The following is a 20069-nucleotide window of genomic DNA, read 5'->3' as shown; positions in this document are numbered from 1 at the left end:
GAGGGACAGTCCGTGGGGAGCTGAGCAACTGGGCTGTCGGCCGGTCATTGCCTGACTCAGGCAGGGTGGGCCTGGGCTGCTCCGGAGGGCGAGTCCGGAGCCGGAGCGGGGAGCAGGCTTTTCCGTCCTGCCTGGAGGAGGCCACCCAGGGATCACTGTGCAGATCAGAGCCCCCTCGCAGGGGCCACAGCTCTTCCACAACGGGGGAAACCGAGGCACCGAGGCGCACGACTTGCCCAGAATCACACAAGGAGTCAGCAGCAGAGAGCGCCCTGCCTTAACACTCCTGCCTCTGTCCATCCCCCCAGCCTGCCCCCGGCAGAACCCAGAGCCTGGCTGGCCCACCCAGACGACACCCCCAGGCGAGCCTGGCTCCCCGCCCTCCGTTCAGCCCCTACGCGCACGGCTGGCAGCTGGGGTCAACCAACACCCCTCACGGGGGGAAGGCGCTGGTGGGGGCCCACCTTGGTGCAGATGCTCAGGGCCCCCAGAGTTTGGGGTTCCGGAACACTCCCCCCACCGGGGATAAGGCCCAGCCCCACGTCTGCTGGGGGAGCAGAGGGGAGCCAGGCCTGGGCTGGCAGAGACGGGTGTCGACAGCTGTGGAAACGGGACTGGAACAGAGCTGGAATTCCACTCCCACCCTCTCCCTCCCTGCCAGCCCCGGCTCCCCCCGGCTGCCCCGTGGCATTGCCCCTGCATCCACCTCCCCGGCAATCACGGGTGGCACGAGCGAACGCACAGTCAGCGAGCTGAAGAGAGGCCGTACGACGGTTCGAGCCAGCGCCCCGGAGGGTTAGCGACTTGTTTACAACTTTGAGAGCAAGGACTGTGGGCGCGGAGGAGACAAAATGGTACAGCAGGAGGCCACGGGCCCAGATAAGGAGGATTAATGGGAGGAACCTAATCCAGGCTACGCGACTGTTTATCGCCCGTGGCAAGGCCAGCAGAATCGGGTGGTGCGAACGGGCGGCTTCAAGATCAGTCGTGGTCACACCAGCAAAGAGGAGCGTATGCCATCACCCCACCCAGGCTGCGTGCGCCAGCGGATAACACCCCCCGGCTGGCCCCGGCCGAGGGAATATAGACCACACGTTGGAGTCCATCCCGTCGGCACATTGGGGTGACGGGCGTGTGGCCCTTCCACCTCCACCACATTAATCCACATTCCCTGGGGTCTGGCCAGCCCCCGGGAGTGCATGTTTGGGAGAGTCTTACGATTGGACTCAGAATTAGGCTGCTAAAATGAGACTTCGACTGTTGACGATTCAATTTAAACATTGCTTTTAACCTGCCTTTTAAGGGCTAATGCCTAGATATATAGATCGCTTTTGAAGCGGCTCCTGAATTACTTGCAATAAAGCTTCTTAAAGGTATAGCTGGGCTACTGCGGATCTGTTGGTCTGTGACGCAGATCAAAGGCCGTACAACAGCCTCTCTCCATCCCCCCAACCTGCCGCCAGCAGAACCCAGAGCCCTGGCTGGCCCACCCAGAGGACACCCCGCAGGCGAGCCTGGCTCCCTGCCCTCGGTTCAGCCCCTGCGCACACGTCTGGCAGCTGGGGGTCAACCAACACCCCCTCATGGGGGGAAGGCGCTGGTGGGGGCCCACCTTGGCTCTCCCACTTGGTGCAGATGCTCCGGGTCCCCAGAGTTTGGGTCTCTGGAATCCGCCCCCCGTCGGGGATAAGGCCCGGCCCCGTGTCTGCTGGGGGAGCAGAGGGGAGCCAGGGCAGAGCTGGCAGAGAAAGGGTGCCGGCAGCTGCGGAAATGGGAATGGAACAGAGCTGTAATAACAGAGCTAGAATAACACTCCCACCCTCTTCCTCCCTGCCAGCCCCGGCTCCCTCCCACAGCCCCGACTGCCCCGCAGCCCTGCCCCTGCACTTGCCTCCACGGCACTGCTTGGCTCAGGGGTACGGAGCCCCTGTCATGGCTGCACCAGGCTGCGGGACCCCCCGCGGTGCCCCGCTGGGCCCCAGCAGCGGACGCCCCCCCCGCCTGCCTGCGGGAATGCTGCTCCTGCTGCTCCTCGGCTGCTGGGGAGACGGGGCAGGTAAGCGGGGCCCCAGCACCTCCTGCCGACCTGGCCCCTGCGGCTCCCTCGGATTCCCGGCCGTGCGGTCCAGGGCCGGGGGCTCAGGTCAGGGCTCCCCTGCAGATGTCGCGACAGCCCCTGAGACACGGGGAAGCCACAGGTCCCCGGCCGGCTTGGAGGGGTTTCCTGCACTGGGAGCCCACAGGAAAGGCCGGTGCCGGCAGGTCTGAGAGGGCTCCTGCCGGGAGAGACCAGCCGTGCTGGCACGGCCAGGCCTGGGGGGCAGCAGCCCTCACAAGGGGGGGTGAGCAGGGGGAACCGGGATGAGCAGCCAGGTGCGGGTGCCCAGAGCGGGGGGGGGCTGGCGGGAGTGGGGGGAGGTTGCCCCCGGCCCCCTCTGACTCCGCGTGCCTGTCCTCCCAGCGCTGTCCACCTTCACCATGCTGCAGCTCGCCCGCTTCCCCGACAGCAGCGGCGCCGTGGAGTTCTGGGGGAACGCCTCCCTGGACGGCGCGCCCACCCACAGCCTGCGCGGCTTCAACGCCAGCCAGCTGCAACCGCTGGAGCCCCCGGCCCGCTGGCAGGAGCGGGCCGACAGCCTGCGGGGTTACTTACAGGCCTTCCACGGCTTCGTGCGGGTGATCGCCGGGGAGCGCAAGGTGCCGTGTGAGTGCTGGGGGGGCGCTGACAGCTGGCATGGCACGAGGGGGGCAGCAGCCAGAACCTCTGCCGGTGGGGACTTAGATCTTGGGGTGGCCCCGAGTCACAGCTGAGGCGAGCAAAGGCAGTTAGGTGGGGGAGCTGGGGCGGGGAGTAGTGGGGGAAAGCCGGTGGGCATAGGGGCCAGGATGGAGGGAAGAGGAGGGAACACGCTCGGTGCCGGGAGCAGCCAGCAATGGGGAGGGTGCTGCTGGGTGCCCCCTTCCCCCCCAGAGCAGGTTGGGATACTCGCCTCGCCCATGCCAGCCTGACCCCTCGGGCTCTGCCCCCCAGACCCCCTGCACCTGCGTTGCCTGCTGGGCTGCCAGCTCGCCCCGGACGGCACGGCCCGCAGCTTCTACGAAGTGGCCCTCAACGGAGACGACTTGCTGAGCTTCCAGGTGGCCAATGCCAGCTGGGCGCTGGCCCGGCCCAAGGAGGGGGACGCGCTGGCCACGTTCGTCCAGGCCCAGGTGAACCGGTACCCAGAGACCACCTCCGGGCTGCAGGCCTTCCTGGAGACCACCTGCGTGGAGTTCCTGAGGCGGCACAGCAAGATGGAGGGAGCCAGGCCTGGTACGCGAGGGGGTTCCGGGAGCGGGCCAAGGGGCCAGGCCTGCAGCCGAGGAGGGGCAACGGCTGCCCTCGCTGGCCCCACGGTACAACCCCTCCCCGGCCGTGGGATGGAGCCCGGCCCTGGCTGAGCCTGCACCTCTTGTGTCTTGCAGCCGGACAGCACGGGCGCTCGCACACACCTCTAGCGCTGGGCCTCACCTTCGGGGCCTTCGCCCTGGCAGCCGTGGCCGTGGGAGTCTTCCTCTGCACAGGACGGCAGAGATAGCGGCGGCCGCCCCAGCCGGCGCAGCGTGTGCGTGGGGGGACATTTCTGCTGTTGCTGCTTCCCGGTGAGGGAGGGGAACGCTGCTCGCTCCCCCCCCGATCTGGTGTGGATCGCCCGCCAGCCTTGGGGTGGGGTGCGGGGCTGGAGCCGCAGCCGGGACCTTCGCAGGATCTGCGGGGAGGGCTGGTACATCGATGAGGGTTTCTGGAGTGTTTGGGGGGGGGGGAGCGCAGCTGGAACTCCAGCCAGCCCCTCCCTTTTGGCGGGGTGTGTGTGTGGGGGGAGCCCTGCCTGACTCCTTGGCAAGGCCCCACAGCTGCTCCCAGCACGTGGCCACTGGCTGGGCAAGGGGGCAGGTGGGGGCCGGGTGGCCTGAGCCTTGGCGCTCAGCTGGGCAAGGATGGTTCTCTGTTCGCCTGAATCTGGGGAGGTGCAGCCCGAGGAGAGCCCGTCCGCCCCGGCTACCCAGCCAGTGGCTCAGCCGGGGGGGGGGGGGGGGGGGCCTTGGTAGGAAGCACCGGGAGGCCTGGCCCCACACAGCCCTGCAGATCACCTCCTGAGGGCCCAGAGCCTTTGGCCCCCAAAGCACAAGCCGGCTTAGCGCCCACGGGCTCTACCGCGCTAATAAACGCTGCCTGTGTTTGACTCGCCTTCTCCTTTCCTCAAGGCGTGCGCCCGGGGGGTCTGCAGCCCAGCGCTCAGATGCAAACTGGGCTTTCCCACAAGCCCGATTCGTGGCGGGAAGGGGAGCGGAGGGGGGTGTGTGGGGGGGGTTGTGGGTGTCCTACCCCGCAGCTAGTGTGATTGTGGAGGAGCGAGGCGAGACTCCTTTAGGGAACAGAAACGCGCTGGACAAGATTTCAAACACAAGGGGGCCTCAGAGGCCGGCTCCGAGCCTCCGATTGAACCAACAGGCCTGGGTGTCACAGACAGAACCGCACACGGAAAGCGGATCCGTGGAGGAGAGTGGGAACCCGGAGCTGAAATCTCAGGCCAAAATGGGTCTCACCCTGCCCGAGCAAAACGCGCCCGTTCTCCCTCCTGCCCGGAAGCGTATTGTCCGCACACGCCTCCCCACCCCCGGAAAAGGGGCAGCTTTCTGGCACAATGAGGTTTGCCATGTTGTCCGCCCCCGCCTGGTGCCAGGCCAGAGGCAGGGGGCACCGGGACAGATGAGACAGGGCCGTACATTTGTGGGAAGATTTAACGGGAATGGCTGAGAGCGCCCCTCGGGCAGATGTGGAATTCTTAACCGGGTGCAGGCGGCTTGGGGCTGGGTTTTATTCACTCCTCTCTGGTTGCGCCGCTGCTGGTGTGGGGCAGGAGTTCAGGACAACACCCGCCAACTGGGCTGGCTCAATTTGGGCCTGCTCCCAAAATGCCCAGCCCCTGCCCAGCACGGAGGTTGGAAAGGGAGGGCGATGGGGAGAGCCCGGCGTGGGTTCTGCCCACGCCGCCTCCAAACACCCGGCCTTTCACCGTCAGAACAGGAAACGGCCAAGGAGCTGTGGCTTCCTGCTTCCAGGATGTCTGCTCTTCCTGCTGCATTTCTGCCCAGCAGCTTCTGGCTCCGGGCACTAGTGCCGCCGCGGCGGGGGGCAGGGTAGCATCCCGCAGCGAGGCCAGGCGCAGCAGGAGCAGCGCACCACGGGGAACGTGCCTGCCGGGAAGCGCGGAGGCCTAGCGGCACAGCCAGCGGAGGGGTCTCTGCCTCGCCCCACCTGCTGTCACTCCGTTGTGCGCTAGACTGGAGCGAAGCCCGAGGAAGCACCACGGTGCTAGGGAGCTGGGGAGGAGCCCAGCTGCAGCAGAGGCACCAAGAGCCACACGGGGCAGAGTCACCGAGCTCTTCCCAAGGGCATGAGGTTTGCACCGCGCAGGGTCTACTGGAAACTGAGCTTGAACCTCCCCACCCCCGCTCTTGTGCCTCTAGCACCAAGCCCCCAAAGTCCCTCCCCCCCAGGGCTCCAGCGTGTAGTGGGCCGGGGGCGTTGGCGTCTCCGGGCAGAGGAAAGCAGCACCGACGCCCACGGAGCAGGAGCGCGTGTACGGGCGGCTCTGCTGCTCCGGCCCGGCCCTGTCCCACGAGCCCAGAGCGGAGCAGGGGAAAGGAAGGAATAGCCGGCTGTCCCTACCTGCATGGAGCGAGGTGCCCCGCAGCCGGCTTCTCCGTCCGCATGCGCTCCAAGGCTTTGTCTGGGACCGCGTCTGATGGCACGCCACCCCGGCCAGCCCCATGGTCCCTCCCAGGGCCACCAGCAAGGGCCTGCGACCCGCTCCCAGCCCAGCAGCACGGCCCCCTCCCACCCGCCGTTCAGATGCTGCACAGCTCGCAGGACACATCCATTTGCATTAGGACAGAGCCTCCTTCAGAGCCAGTGCTGCTTGGCCGCAGAGCCAGTCAAGTGCCATTGAACACCAGGAAGGTTTGTTCAGTCCTCGCAGGGCCAGCGGTTCTCTGCCGGGGATAGCAATCCAACCAAGCCAGGGTGGGGTGAATACCTCAGCGAGCACTCGCCTGGGCCCGGGAGGGAAGGGGCTGGGTTTTTAGAGCCCTGCAACGTGCAGAAAGGGCCAGGGGACAGCTGAGCTCTTCGGACAAGACACGGGCCTGGCTGGAAGCCTGAATTTTGCAGGCAAAAGACTGGTTTGGGCATCGAGGGGGTCAGGGAGGACCTGTCCGCCCCCGAACTCCAGCCCACAGATTTACAGCCTCTCCCTCTTGGCTCCCAACAGAAAGGGAGGTGAGAGGAGTCAGGAGCTATAATGCGGCCCAGCCCGGGGAGAGAAGAGGTGGCGGAGTGTCAGAGAGAAAACCTCAGGGGAGATCACAGCAAGACACACAAAGCAAGGAGCAAAATGCTTTGAGAGGGTCCAGAAAAGTAACATCAAAATATATTTAAAAACCAGACATTCCAATTTGCACTGAGTTGAACACCCCCACGCCCCCACTCGTTTGCTCGGGGGCTTTGCTCCCTGCACCAGTCCCAGGAACTATAGGCAGCACCCGCTACGCCCTGCAACAGGAAACCACGTGAACACCTTCACCCTTCGCAAACACGCTTGGACCGTCGTCGCTCCACCCTCCCGCCGCCTCATTCCCCGAGGGGCGGAAGAGGAGCCGGCCGAGAGATACGGCTGGGTTCAGGTTTCCTTTGCGAGCCAGTCCAGGCAGGGGGGTTAGTAGCCCTGCAGTCCGTTGTACACCTTCTGCACAGAGCCTTGCTTCAGCAGCTGCCTCAGACCTGGGCGAGAAAAGGACAGTCACCGCTTGAAGGCCCGCGGGCAGCTCGGAGCCGTGCAGTGTGATGAGCCGGCAGGCCAGCCAACTCACAGGGCAACAGCCTAACTCCATCTCAGCTACCCCTACGCTCCTGCAAGGAGAGCTGGAGCTAGGAGACTGTGGTTAGAGCAAAGCCTTCTTACCTGCCCTCCCCCGCTCTGGGTAGGCTGAAACATGGCAGGGCCGGGACCTCCTCAGCTAACGGGGATGGGGATGAGGGAAACGGCAGCGAGAGGAGAGGCGTAAGATTCTCCCGCACATACTACCCAGTACACTGCTCCAGGATCCTAGGGGCCCGGGAGAAAGCCGAACCCTGGATACGTTCTCTGGCCTCCTGCATTGCTAGAAGTGAAGTGCCAGACTTCACACGCCGCCAGGGGCGCCAGGCCTAGCCAAGCCACGTTTCGGTCTGTTTCGATGGACTGATCGGATGTCCTGTGGGTCCGACAGCGAGGGCTGGGAGCTGACTGGCTGGCATGGGGTGACTGAGGCTCTGGGCAGTCTCAACACAGTCTCCCACTTAGTGGGCCTCTGTAGTAAAGGAGGGACCGAGAGACCAGGCACCTCGCCACCGAATGCTGCAAGACACGGTGGGAGCAGGAGAGGCCGGAAAGAGCACAAAGCCGTTCTGACAGGAGAGCAGCAGGAACGCCACTTTGCTTAGACTTTGAACCCTGGGCGTGCCGCTACCCTCTGAACATCCCTGCCGCTCAGGAAGCAACGCTCCGCCGGCGCAAGAAAGCCGATTCAACGAGAAGCGCTGTAAGGAACGCACTCTGGCGCGCGCACGGGGGCCCTCTGGAACGTCAGCTCTGGCCAGCGGGTGGCAGAGACTCCGGGCCAAGGGACACCGGGGAAGCAGAACACGTAGCTCAATTTCCCGTCTTTCGAGATTCCGCCCGGCAGGATTTGCGCTAATGGAGCCCAAGCTCAGGAGGCGCCTCCCAAGCGGGCACACGTATCGCTACAAACAGCAGCAACGCTTGGGCCAGGGCCACCAACGAGAAACGGAATTTTGTCCTTACTAGACCAACACGGGCGAACAGGACTATTCCGGCCAAACACAGATCCACCCTGCAGTGGGCGGGACGCATCCTCTCACCCAGCTAAGGAGCCTTCAAAGAGAGGAAGGCAGGAGGGGCCATGAGGGCTCCATCAAGACCCCCAGATCCCCTCTCCGGTGTTGGTGCACCAGACGCAGGGGGAAGGATGGGGCTCGGTGACTTTCACAGCTGTAGCTGATTTTCCTTAATGTTCCCGAGCATCTCTGTGCTCCAGGGGCGGAGAGCCAGGGAGAGAGCAGCTATTCCCTGACACAGCAGGGCTGCTTCCACCCTTGCCCCAGAGCAAAACCCAGCTCCAAAGAGAAGTGGGTGCAGATGCTGGGAAACTCGGGGAAGTCTGAGAGACTGTTCTAGCTAGGGAGAAGCCAGAGCAGGACTAGGTCCAGTGTTAACCCATCTCCAGCAACGGCGCAGTCTGTCCCTCGGACATAGCAGCAGCTCCACAAATATCGGACCAGTGATCCATCTAATCTCACCTGGAAGCCTTCTGAGGCTTCTGAGACCAGATGTTGCAGAGGAAACAAGGCACGGCCCACCGTGCATCTAGCCAGTTGTATTACGCTGTACGCAGGCGGGGGAGAGAACTCCTCCCTGATCCCTGCGGGTGGGTATCTTACATTGCAAGGCTAAGCTCGATCAGTGGTCAGAAAGTTGAGAGATGGGGGTAGGTTTCGGAAGCACAAACCTTCCCGCTGCTCGTCGGTCAGCTGCTCTTTGGGGAAGTCCACATCGAAAGTAATGATCAGCGAGCCTTTGATGTTGTTGTTGTCGAAGTTTGGAAGACCGTCTCCTTTTTTCCACAGTTTGGCCCCAGGTTTTGTGATTTTATCTCGGGCAACATGAACCTACAAAGAAGGGAAATTTGAGAACAGCGTTCGTTTCCTGTTATCCTAGATCTCCTTTCTGGCTATGCTCGGGGTACGCTCAATCCTCCACAAAACCAGACTTGGCTGCTGGGACACGGAAGGGCATTAACACAGAGCTTAGGGCAATGTATACCAGCACATCTGCTCTAGTCTGGAAGCTAATCATGGATTGTGCCCTCACTGGTAGCTTCTGGAGCAGATTCCAGAAGGTCAAAATGGGGCTTTTTAAATCTCTAGCTGAGACAACACGGTCCGTGGCTAACGGCTGCAACCAGCAGAGTCCCTGGACCTAGGGAATTCGTAACAAATAGTTTTGCTTGTAAAGAACATGGAAGTAAACTCTTGACTCACCTTGTGCCCATCTAAATGGGCAATATCCATTTCAAAGCCTACCAGAGCCTCGACCAGCGAGATAGTGACGTTCGTATACAAATCATCCCCTCTCCTTTCAAAGACCGGGTGCCTGTGAACAGAGCGTAGGGACCTGAACCTCTGACCTCTCCCTGCACCACTTCTGCGAGAGTCAGGGCGAGAGCCGAGCAGAACTGGCTTGGCACACCAGAAATCACATCAACGTGCACTTTCACGGCACCGAACAGGCCGATTTTGACCAACTGTTTTGGCCAAAAAAGACCCAAGATAAAACCTTTCGGAGACCGTGTTTTATTTGGACACTCCAAATGTTTCGTTTCAATCAGAACAAAGCGCTTCCATTGTACGTGTTGGGGAGAAAAAGGAAAAACTCAGAACCGCCCCAAAGGAACGGATTAAAAAAAATATTTCCATTTGGCCGCAGGACGGAAAAGTCAAGTATTCAGTGAGTCAGGACCTCTAGGTTATACGCCTCCCTCCCTAAGGAAGGGGCTTGGGCAGGTCACACAGATCCCAGAAGAATGGAGAAGATGTTTGTTAGTCTGATTCAGTTTCCTTTTCCTGTGGCTGCACGTTACTAAGAGTCTTACCTTGGGCGCTGGAGAGAGTGGAGAGGACACACTTGCCGGGCATACCCGAGCCGTGAGACACCTCACTACTGCCTGCTCTTAGCTGGACAGAGTTGGTGTGTGCCTGCCGGGGCCAGCCCCGACTCTGCCAGCCACGGCACGAGTGCTCCCCACTGAGTCCTCGCACGCCCCATGCTGGCAGAGGCATGTAAATTAGACTGCTCCACATAGCAGTCGTATCCCTTATGCCTCCTGAAAGGAGGTTTACAGAATCGGTCGGCAAAGGCTTTCCTTGCTGACCGATCCGCGTCTTGACTGCTGCGTTGCGCTGACGATCAGCTGAGCCGGCACAATGCGGTGGCCATTTTTATTTTAACGAAGCGGGGGCTATTTAAATCCCCACTTCCTTGACTATATCGGTATGTCTAATTTACATGCATCAGTGATCAGAATGACGAGCGCGACGTGGGCAGACATTAGAGAACTCCCACAACGTGCGCCGATGGACTGGCGTGTGATCACAGAGGTGAGGATCCCTCTCCGCACGTCTGTGCCCTTTGACGGGCACCATGGGGTACCTCGGTCACACCGTCCCATGTGACTCACCCAGCAGCTCCCTTTTCCCATTCGAGGGACGTGCATTGCTAAGGGCTTTCCGCTCTGGAGAGCGGTGTCAAAGCACCATGGCGTTCATCCAGCGGCTACTGTTCAAACATAGGTTTTGGGCCAAACAAAGCAAAAAGGGAGCATCCTTTGACTGTCAGGCCACTATCTCAGGGTATCCCAAGACCCTTCATCACACAGCCCTGACTCCAGCCTCCGCCGTAGCCTGGCCTCGTGGATGCTGCGGGTGGGTAACTGACAAAGGTGCCAGGTGAGCGGGCAAAACTGACACACAAACCACTAGTCAGTTTCATTCCTCGGAGCCAGGAGAGAAGCTGGTTACTTACTTGAGAACTTTGATTCGGAAGCGTAAGTCACCTGGCTCCCCGTCCACGTGGGGCTCACCTGGGGAAGGAAGCCAGCCATGGTGTGTTACACAGAGTTGATGCTTCATCAGCAAGCAGCCAGCTGGTCTGACATCAGAGAGACTCAGCTCACTGGGGGGGCATGGTCTTGTGCTCTTCTATCCCCCAAAATCCACACCCTTCTTTCAAAGGACTCCCTGCCTGCATGCAACTGCTTAGTCCGAGGCACCAAGGGTTTGGGAGCACGCAATTAGCGCGGAGACTGACACACAGATACGGCAGCTTCTTGCCACATCCTTGGCAGGGATGTTAAAATGCATTTATTTAAGTAAATGTGTAACGGCTGAAAATGTCACATTTATACATGGGGGGGGGGCATGGCTCCCCAAGAGCCAGTGCACACAGGGAGCCAGCTTTTAAGCCAGCTCCTTGTGCGTACCAGCTTCTGTGGAGCCACCTGCACATCACCCCCTGCCGTGCTGCTGCCTCTGATAGAGGAGGACACCTAGAAACCTGGAGGAGCGCAGGAAAAGCTGCTATGAACTGTGCCAATATGGATTTGTGCTGTTATCCAAAGTCTACACAGCGAACCGTAAGAAACTGGGAGCATTACAGCTCACAGGGATGGGTAAAGCCAACCAATGACTTACTGCGACAGGGCATCATGATACTGCTCTAAAACGTCAGCGTTACGAATGCAAGAGAGATGAACTGAACAGCCAAGTGCACTCCTCATTTGGAACTGGACGTGCACAATCAGCGGCAGAGACTTAACCCTGCCCCCAAGACAGTCCAGTACGGTGTTAAACGTAAAGTACTAAGGAAAATAGAGGAGGAGTTCAAACCAGCTCGACAAGGTCAGGGACCTGTTCTGGCGCTTGTTTTATTTAAATGGTTCAGTCCAGCATTTATAGTCTGCACGGTTACGTTTCAAGCTCAAAAACTGTAAACTTGGGCCAGGGGATTTACACACACACTTTGAACAGAGCCGGGCGTTGTGGCAGACATGCTGCAGGCCCACCTTCTGATTAAGGATGTTAAAACGCAGTTAACTGACTAGTCGATAGAATTTCCATCGACTAGTCGATAGGCACGTCCGCATTCCTCCTGCTGGGGCTCTTGGACATTTCAAAGGAGGAATGCAGAATTCCTCTACAGCCCAGGCCAGCGGGAAGTCCCACGGACTCCGGGCTGTATGCGGGTGCCTGCTTTGAAATGCACGATAGTCCCTAGCAGGGGCTCTTGTGCATTTCAAAGCCAGGGAGAACCCCGGGGTCAGTGGGGGACTGACCCTGGGCTCCATGATATGCTGCACGCCGCTAGGAGCCTGGGGTCAGCTGAGGACTCCCCAGCTGATCCCGGGTTCCGCGCAGCACTTCCCCCCAGGTTCCACGGCAGCTGCCCCTTTGAAAAGCTGCCTTTAAAGAACCCTTCCCCCATAGAGGCAGCAAGGGGCAGGATATCGACTAGTCAAAAGACTATCTGATAAGCAAACGCTTATCGGATAGTCGACTAGTCTAACATCCCTACTGCTGATAGGAATGCTTTCCCCGCCTGTGGCCAGATGTCTAATCCAAAAGCAAGGGGAAGCAGGGCATTGCTAGCAGTAACTGGAGGGTGCAGTCTCTAGACAGAGAATGCACAAGACAAACCAACTGCTTAACAGAGACAAGCACAAAGCAATACCCCACCGCAAGCACCACGGCTCTGTAATGCTGCCTGCATCTCCCCGTGTCCCCAGGCCGTTCAGTAGGGCGGGCGGGCGAGCTGCCTACCTTCCCCGATGAAGGGGTACTCCATGCCATCCCTCACGCCCGGCTCGATCTCTACCTCCAGTGTTCGCTCCTCATTCACCAGCCTGGAGAGAGAGAAACCAAGTAGAAGGCCGGGTGCTCTGCTCAGCAAGCCGGCAGGCGTCACTCATTTGATTGGACTAGCCTGAGTGCTGCTTCTCTCCTGCTGCTTGTATCATTTGTTGCGCACGGCCCAGAGTGGGGGAGGGGGAAAGGTGTCCACTGGTCAACCAGGACAGGCAGCAAAGAGCTAAGCTACGGAGCCCACCAGTCGTGCAGCCTATCCCGGGGGACCCGCACTCCTGTCCAACTTTAGCTGCGTGCACAGCCATGCCGGATGACTGCTCTGGATGGGCAGGTCGAGAGTGGGGCTGAAAGAGGAGGTTCAAACCCCCTTCCGCCTGAGACCAATCAAACGCGCTGCTCTTTCCCAGGAAGTCCGCCCACCGGGTAGGCCATGTGGGTAACGCACTGTGAGGCATGCTGAGTCAGCTATCTCACGGTGCAAGGCAGAAACGGCACACTCACTTGACATTGGGACACTCATCACAGACAACTTCCTGTGTCATCTGGAACCGCCCGGGGCCTAGCTGCGTGGTCCTCATCTCTTGCCGGCAGTTGCATTTCCGTTTGCCAGGAGCCTGCCTGGCCACCGGCTTGTTCCTAACAACCTGCAAGAAACACACACGACAGTGTCACATCAACCAGTCACACTCGGGTGGCATCTCAAGGCTTTCCAAGGAGCAGGGTTTCTTCGAGCACCATTCTAGACAACAAGCCCTTTTACAATCACAGCACACGCGCTGCACCCGGAACAAGAACTGCCTTTGATCTTGGAAATGCCGCTCTGTAAACCAGGGTGGGGAACCTTCTTTCTACCAGAGGCTACTGACTTACAACTAAAATCAGTCTGGGGGCCACACACAGCCCCTTGGGGTGTAGGAGGAGACTCCGAGCGCCTCATGGCTCCAGAGTAAGGCCGGAAATGAGAAGTTCAAGGTGTAAAAGGCGGCTCCAGACTGGGGCCAAGGGATTTGGAGTGCTGGGGGAGGGGGGGTTCTGACCTTGGGCAGAGGGGTGAGGGGTCTGGGAGGGAATTAGGGTGTTGGAGGGGTTCTCACCTTGGACAGAGTTTCAGGGTGGATGGTGGCCAGAGGGTTGGGAGTGGAGTGCTGGCTCCAGTCAAGCACCGCTTACCATGGGGGCTCATAGGCAGCAGGGCTAAGGCAGACTCCGTGCCTGCCCTAGCCCTGCACTGCTCCTGGGAGCTGCCATGATGTCGACAGGCAGCTCTGTGCAGTGCACAGGCGCCGACCCCGCTGCTCCCATTGGCCGTGGTTCTCAGCCAATGGGAGTTGCCAGGGCAACTCAAAGCTTCCGTTGTTGCCCGTCCCTGCACCTAGGGGCTGTGGGTACAGCTGAACAGCCTGCCTAGCACTGGAGCTTCCTCCCAGAGCCAGGTGAGCCGGAGCACATGGTTCCAGCCACACTAAGTGCTCAGGCAGCACAGAAGCCACTGGGCTGCTGTTACAGCCATTTTCCTTTGCAGCCTGCTGCCCAAGCGTGTACGCCCCTCTCCAAAGAGGTAACAGAGGTAACCTCTCCAAAGAGGTTTAGGCTGAAACAGCGGCTGTCTTTGATGAATTACTTTGGGAAACTGGCCAAATCCCATTCATCTCGATGACGAGGGGAGAGTTCTTCTCTGCAGACATTTGTTTCATATTCACCCCTCTATGAACAAGCTTATTTGAACGCTTTAAATCTGGCCGAGGCGCTCGTCACTGGAGACGTGCACTATGTGGTCACATGCCGCAGGACGCAATTCCTGGCCTCACTTCAAAATGTGGTTTCATACTTGGTTTTTACTGGGTTCAGCGTCTGACAGGATTCCCAGGTCCAGATACAAGTGCTCCCGACATGCATGTGTGTCTATTGACATATTACTTGGATGGGAAAATCCAATCTCTTTATAGAGAAGAGCTCAAGGAAAGTAATGCAGTGTTGATGCTCAGGAAGCTCAAGTGACAGTTCCTAAATCTGCTACAATTTGGCCATGTTTCATATGTTCAGGTACACCGTTTGTACACTGCCGTTTACACCCCCAAGGCCTAGATACACCTCAGCTGAGAGGAGTGACTGCAGCCTAGTAATCTGGGTCGATCAAAGGTAGCTCCCATCACATGAGCAGCAAAGATAGCCATTCCTGCCCAGGGCATACTTCAAGGGCGTCATTCAACCTAGCTTCGATCTAGCATCACAGCGAGCTTGGGTACATCTCCATGTGCTCCAATCACACCTGAAAGCAGTGCAGACACATCTACCCCGGAAGTTAAGGGTTAATTGCTTCAGGAAGCATAATTTTGAGGAGAGAGGTTAACGGGCTCATCGGTTAACCATCACGGTTACACGCGCCACTCCCTGTTGCCTCTGTTACAGAGGCAGCGAGGGATGCAGGGGAGGTGGGAGCCAGTGCGTGTGTGTGCAGAGCCGCCCAGCCCCCCAGCACTGCTACCTCTGTGGCTTCCCATGTGACAGCTCCCATGGAGCCGCCTGACGCCCCTCCTTCCCCCGCCCCAGAGGCTAAATGAGCTCATTTAACGCTCCCTCTCTTTGCTGCAGCTTTCCGTTGTGTTTCTAAGTGACCCAGTGGGGAACAGCCCTCCCCATAGTGCTGCTGGTTCCAAGAATTCCACTGGGTATCTGGCAGCAGCAGGGCGATGCAGAGCATAAAAATAATCCCAGCATCCCCTCTCAGCCACGTCTCTTTCATACCTCCTCAGACACACGGCTACAAGTGACCCATTTCCATTTCTTTCTAAGAATGCACCATTCCCACCAAGAGTCAGGCCAGCCATCCCTAGCAAGTGCCAGGCTTCCGTGAGGAAGCTCCTAGAAATAGACTATAGCACTTACTTCCACAAAGTTTCCTGAATACACTTCCTCCAGTGTCACTTCCAGGTCCACAATGATGTCACTTCCTCGTGGAATATTCCTGTCTTGCTGACGAGGACTTCCTCCAAACATGAAACCAAAATCCCCAAAGAAGCTACGGAATAATGGACAGTCATTAATTCAGGAAGAAGTCTAAGTTCAAGATGTATGCTGTCATGTGGCAGCATAAACAAGATCTTGTTCCAACACAGAGATCAAATGCGGTATTAGGCTCCCTCGAAGCCTCTTCTCACCACCATATAATATGCTCTGTACTAGGGATGTAACCGAGTAGCCTAGCATCTGATAAGGATATACTTATCAGACAATCGACTAGACTAGTCGCCCTCCTCCCCCCGCTGCCTCTCTCTGATAAACGCAGTCGAGGGAGAAGGGGGAAAGCAGGAACCAGTGCTGGGGGGGAGGGGAGCTGGCTTAAAAACAGGTTCCCCCCAGCACTGTCTCCGTGGAGGGGAAAAGGGGGGGAAGCAGGGGTGCAGCGGGGAACTGGTGTTGCTTCCTCCTTGGGGCTCTTGCTATATTTCAAAAGCTCAGCTCTTCCGCCTTCGAAATGCCCTTATCAACTAATCAAATAGTTGATGCAAATTGCATTGCCTAGTCGAGTAGCTGATTAATTTAAATTTAACATCCTTACTCTGTACAGCAAATTGCACACTGTCAAACCAACACAAGTCCTGTGCTTTCCGAAACCAACAAAAATCCATTATTTAGAGGAGATTTCCTTAAAGTCATCACAAGTGGAAATACATTTCTGGCACCACATCTAAGGTACTTCCACGGACCTGATAACCGTAGTATCGAAGTGCTTCCCAGTCTAACATTTATGCCCTGTGATGCAGAAAGTGCTATTCACCTCATTTACAGATGGGGACTGAAGCACTGAGAGGCAAATGACCTGCATCCCCCAAGCCTTAGGGCAGAGCCCTAACTGCTGGGACACCCTTCAGTACGGTACCAATGTTCAGACAAGGACAATATCTCAGGGTGGATGCTTCAGTGGAATCCAGACAAGATAATCTCCCTCTCAGAATGGAACAATCCACAGGTTTACCCCGAAGCGAGAGGTGCTGTTTGAAGTACTATTGAATGAAGAGGTCAGATTTTGCTATATTTAAAATTATAGTGTGTGTGGGGAGTTTGGGGGGGGGGGGGGAGAAAAATACATGGTGCTGCGTGCACACACACACACACACGCGCGTGCCTGTGCCAGTGTAATAAACACCAGACACGTCACAAAGGATGCAAGAAAATCTGCATATTTAATGCAATTAAAATCTATCATCCACCACTCATACTAGCAAACCTGCCAAGTACTCAATGACGGTTCGTGGGGGAGAGAGAACAAACATGGACTTTGTGCGCATTACCGCATGTGTGTGAAAGCAGCAACTAGAAAGCATGTGTTGAACACGCTGGTCAGATCACCCCGTCACTAGCGGTCAATGATGATTTATTTCCAGGGCAAAGGCCACGATAGGGCACAATAGCAACAAAGCATCTGTCTGATGCTGAAGTCTGAAGGAATAGCCGTGTCCTTAATTAGTGTTCCTTGCCTGCAGAGCAGTTTGCAGGGGTGACAGCTTACTGTGAGAAGATGTCTCCATGGGAACCCTGGTGACCATCCTTCAATCCCTCCTCGCCATAGGTATCATACTGCTTTCTCTTCTCCTCGTCTGAGAGCACCTGAGAGGGCAGAGGATGTGGGACAAGCACTAGTGAGTCAGGTTATTTAAACAAGCCTTTGAGAGGAACCCGGCCTTTACCCCAAATGAGGAATAAGAGGCAGTGGAGAGATCCAGATCACTTTTACTATGGCGGTGCTGGTCACCACTCCATAATCAGCACCAAGTCCAAGGTTGTCAGTTTAACAAGAATCTTTATTTTGCAGAAATTGGCTCTTTGGAAGTCTCTTGTCACCATATCACATGCATCTCATCGAAACAGCAAACCACCCAGACGCGCTATCATTCAACGCTGTTTCAATTACTCTTGGTGGGCTAATGGAAAAAGGATTAGCAGCGGAGTAAGAGCTCAAAAACACAGTCCTTTCGGCAGTCTGTCACACAAGTGTGTCGCTCTTCTTTGTGAATCACACGGCTACTCCCCCTAGGGATGTAGAAATCCCGTTACCCAGTAAGCAGCACCTGCTCCTTGCCCCAATCTCAGTAATACAGAAAGAGCATTTGTCCAGAGAGCCTTTTATAACCTTTCACCCTGCCTCCATCATCTCAAGTTTGAGCACCAAAGAGAAGCCACCAAAGAGGATGATCAACCTGCCATGGTGCAAACATTGGCGCTCACTTCTGGGAAAGAGAGCGAGCTGGAGAGCAGGGGTCTTGGCCATATGAAGGCAGAATAACGTCCCAAACGCAGGCAAGGTGTCACAATTAGATGTACTGATCTGCTGAGCCAAAAGTATGAGAGATGGCTGTTGAAGTTCTGCACCAGTGAGAGCGCACTGCTTAAATGGGGGCTGTTTGTGATTTCCCATCCCTGATCTAGTCTGACCTTCGTTGCACAGGTCATGGAATTTCAGCCAGTTATGAAGCCCAAATCAAGCCTATATCTTGTGGCTGAAGTGGAGCAGTCAATCAAGTTTTGGTGCTTTGAAAGAATAAGCTTTTGTTTTCCAGAGAAGAAAATGTGCTACGACAGAGGTGGCTACATCTTGAGCATCCACAGTAATCAAACTGCCTTTGGCCCCAACTACTGCAATAGCTAGCGCAAATCCAAACTAGGCATCTTCAAACTCCATTAAAAGGAAGCATTCCACACCCTCCCTTGCATGTTGCAGGGGAAACTTAACTCCAAAAATGAGATAATTGGGATCTACAAGCTGGCCCGGGGCCTCTACTAGAAACCTTAAATAGAGTGACAGCAATCAGGTTAACACAGGGCAGGCTCTTCACAATTTTTCGCTATCACTCCTCTGCCATTTCCAGTCAATAAACCTGTCTGACTTTTCACTTTTGTTGCAGCAATTCATTACCAACACTGAAATGTAATCATTGCTGACTCTCCCTGATTAACAACAGCTCCAAGGCCATCACTAGAAAACCGGTTGCACCCTCCTGCAAATGAGGAGATGGAGGAAGAGACTCCACCCAGACAGGAAAACCATGTTTGTTAGTACTCAGAGCAGATACTCTATTAACTCACTGACCTCATAGGCAGCTCCCAGATCCTGGAACTTTTCTTGCGCTCGCGGATCGTCAGGGTTGCGGTCCGGATGAAGCTGCAAAGCCAGTTTCCGATAGGCCTTTTTAATGTCTTTTACTGATGCACTGCGGGACACCCCCAGAATCTTATAGAAATCCCTCCTGAGAAATAGAGAGCAAAGTAAACATCTAGTCATGGCCTCTGCCACAAATGCACCACTTCTAACGAGACAACCACAGAACACCACCACTGCTACTGCAACTGAACAGCTCAGTAGGGTGAAGGCACCCTCCTGGAACACCTACGAGTTTCAATCAGTGCCATGACAACTATTTTAGTGGAGAAGTTGAAGCACAGACGTATTCAGTGACTGGCCCAAAACAGTGTGGAGGGTGTCCGTGTGTGTGTGGGTATGTCTACACTTGCACCCTCTTTTTGCTGGGGGCCGGGTGGGGGAGGGGCTGGGGGAGCGGTTGGGGCGGGGCGCTGCTGGGGGCCGGGTGGGGGAGGGGCTGGGGGAGCGGTTGGGGCGGGGCGCTGCTGGGGGCCGGGTGGGGGAGGGGCTGGGCGCGGCTGGGGGCCTGTGGGGGCCCGGTGGGGGAGGGGCGGGGCGCTGCTGGGGGCCCGGTGGGGGAAGGGCTGGGGGCCCGGTGGGGGAGGGGCGGGGCGCTGCTGGGGGCCCGGTGGGGGAAGGGCTGGGGGCCCGGTGGGGGCGGGGCGCTGCTGGGGGCCCGGTGGGGGCGGGGCGCTGCTGGGGGCCCGGTGGGGGAGGGACGGGGCGCTGCTGGGGGCCCGGTGGGGGAGGGACGGGGCGCTGCTGGGGGCCCGGTGGGGGCGGGACGGAGCGCTGCTCGGGGCCCGGTGGGGGCGGGACGGAGCGCTGCTCGGGGCCCGGTGGGGGCGGGGCGCTGCTGGGGGCCCGGTGGGGGCGGGGCGCTGCTGGGGGCCCGGTGGGGGCGGGGCGCTGCTCAGGGCCCGGTGGGGGAGGGGCGGGGCGCTGCTGGGGGCCCGGTGGGGGAGGGGCGGGGCGCTGCTGGGGGCCCGGTGGGGGAGGGGCGCTGCTCGGGGCCCGGTGGGGGAGGGGCGGGGCGCTGCTGGGGGCCTGCGGGGGCCCGGTGGGGGAGGGGCGCTGCTCGGGGCCCGGTGGGGGAGGGGCGCTGCTGGGGGCCCGGTGGGGGCGGGGCGCTGCTCGGGGCCCGGTGGGGGAGGGGCGCTGCTCGGGGCCCGGTGGGGGAGGGGCGGGCCGGGGGACGGCCCCGCCCGCGCTCACTCACCCGGCGCTGGCCTCGCCCAGCAGGTAGAGCAGCAGCAGGCAGAGGCGGCCGAGGGAGCGGGGGGCCATGGCCTGCGCGCGGGGGGTCTCGGGCCGGCTCCCGGAGCCCGGCGCGCCGGTAACCATAGATATGAAACGGAGCCCGGCGAAGAGAGCGGGCCAATGGGCGCGCGGCACAGCGCGCGGCCCCGG

At 58.6% G+C, this 20069-nt stretch overlaps 2 protein-coding genes across 2 annotated transcripts; one reads left to right on the top strand and one right to left on the bottom strand.

Moving 5' to 3' along the window:
* The first annotated feature begins 1813 nt into the window (after positions 1-1813).
* On the top strand, positions 1814-4223 carry PROCR (protein C receptor). The gene is made up of 4 exons (XM_075937308.1): positions 1814-2056; positions 2462-2704; positions 3032-3313; positions 3466-4223. The coding sequence occupies exons 1-4, from the start codon at positions 1933-1935 to the stop codon at positions 3576-3578; spliced, it is 762 nt and encodes a 253-aa protein (XP_075793423.1). The 5' UTR covers positions 1814-1932; the 3' UTR covers positions 3579-4223.
* Positions 4224-6451: 2228 nt separating this feature from the next.
* On the bottom strand, positions 6452-20055 carry DNAJB11 (DnaJ heat shock protein family (Hsp40) member B11). The gene is made up of 10 exons (XM_075937307.1): positions 19879-20055; positions 18609-18765; positions 17031-17128; positions 15407-15539; positions 13022-13164; positions 12476-12558; positions 10683-10740; positions 9143-9254; positions 8611-8770; positions 6452-6823 (listed from the first exon to the last, which is right to left on the bottom strand). The coding sequence occupies exons 1-10, from the start codon at positions 20001-20003 to the stop codon at positions 6759-6761; spliced, it is 1134 nt and encodes a 377-aa protein (XP_075793422.1). The 5' UTR covers positions 20004-20055; the 3' UTR covers positions 6452-6758.
* Positions 20056-20069: the final 14 nt, after the last annotated feature.

This window comes from Pelodiscus sinensis, chromosome 10, assembly GCF_049634645.1.
Source record: "Pelodiscus sinensis isolate JC-2024 chromosome 10, ASM4963464v1, whole genome shotgun sequence".
Lineage (NCBI taxonomy): Eukaryota > Metazoa > Chordata > Testudines > Trionychidae > Pelodiscus > Pelodiscus sinensis.
Note: the sequence above shows the minus strand (reverse complement) of the source record. Positions and strands in the feature narration are given on the sequence as shown.

Excerpts from the sequence above, each read along its gene's own strand:
- PROCR (XM_075937308.1), top strand. The coding sequence starts at position 1,933 with ATGGCTGCACCAGGCTGCGGGACCCCCCGCGGTGCCCCGCTGGGCCCC. Across the intron at positions 2,705-3,031 it reads CGGGGAGCGCAAGGTGCCGT|ACCCCCTGCACCTGCGTTGC; the intron begins GTGAGTGCTGGG and ends TCTGCCCCCCAG. Across the intron at positions 3,314-3,465 it reads GATGGAGGGAGCCAGGCCTG|CCGGACAGCACGGGCGCTCG; the intron begins GTACGCGAGGGG and ends TGTGTCTTGCAG.
- DNAJB11 (XM_075937307.1), bottom strand. The coding sequence starts at position 20,003 with ATGGTTACCGGCGCGCCGGGCTCCGGGAGCCGGCCCGAGACCCCCCGC. Across the intron at positions 8,771-9,142 it reads CCCATTTAGATGGGCACAAG|GTTCATGTTGCCCGAGATAA; the intron begins GTGAGTCAAGAG and ends CCTTCTTTGTAG. Across the intron at positions 6,824-8,610 it reads GACCGACGAGCAGCGGGAAG|GTCTGAGGCAGCTGCTGAAG; the intron begins GTTTGTGCTTCC and ends TTTCTCGCCCAG.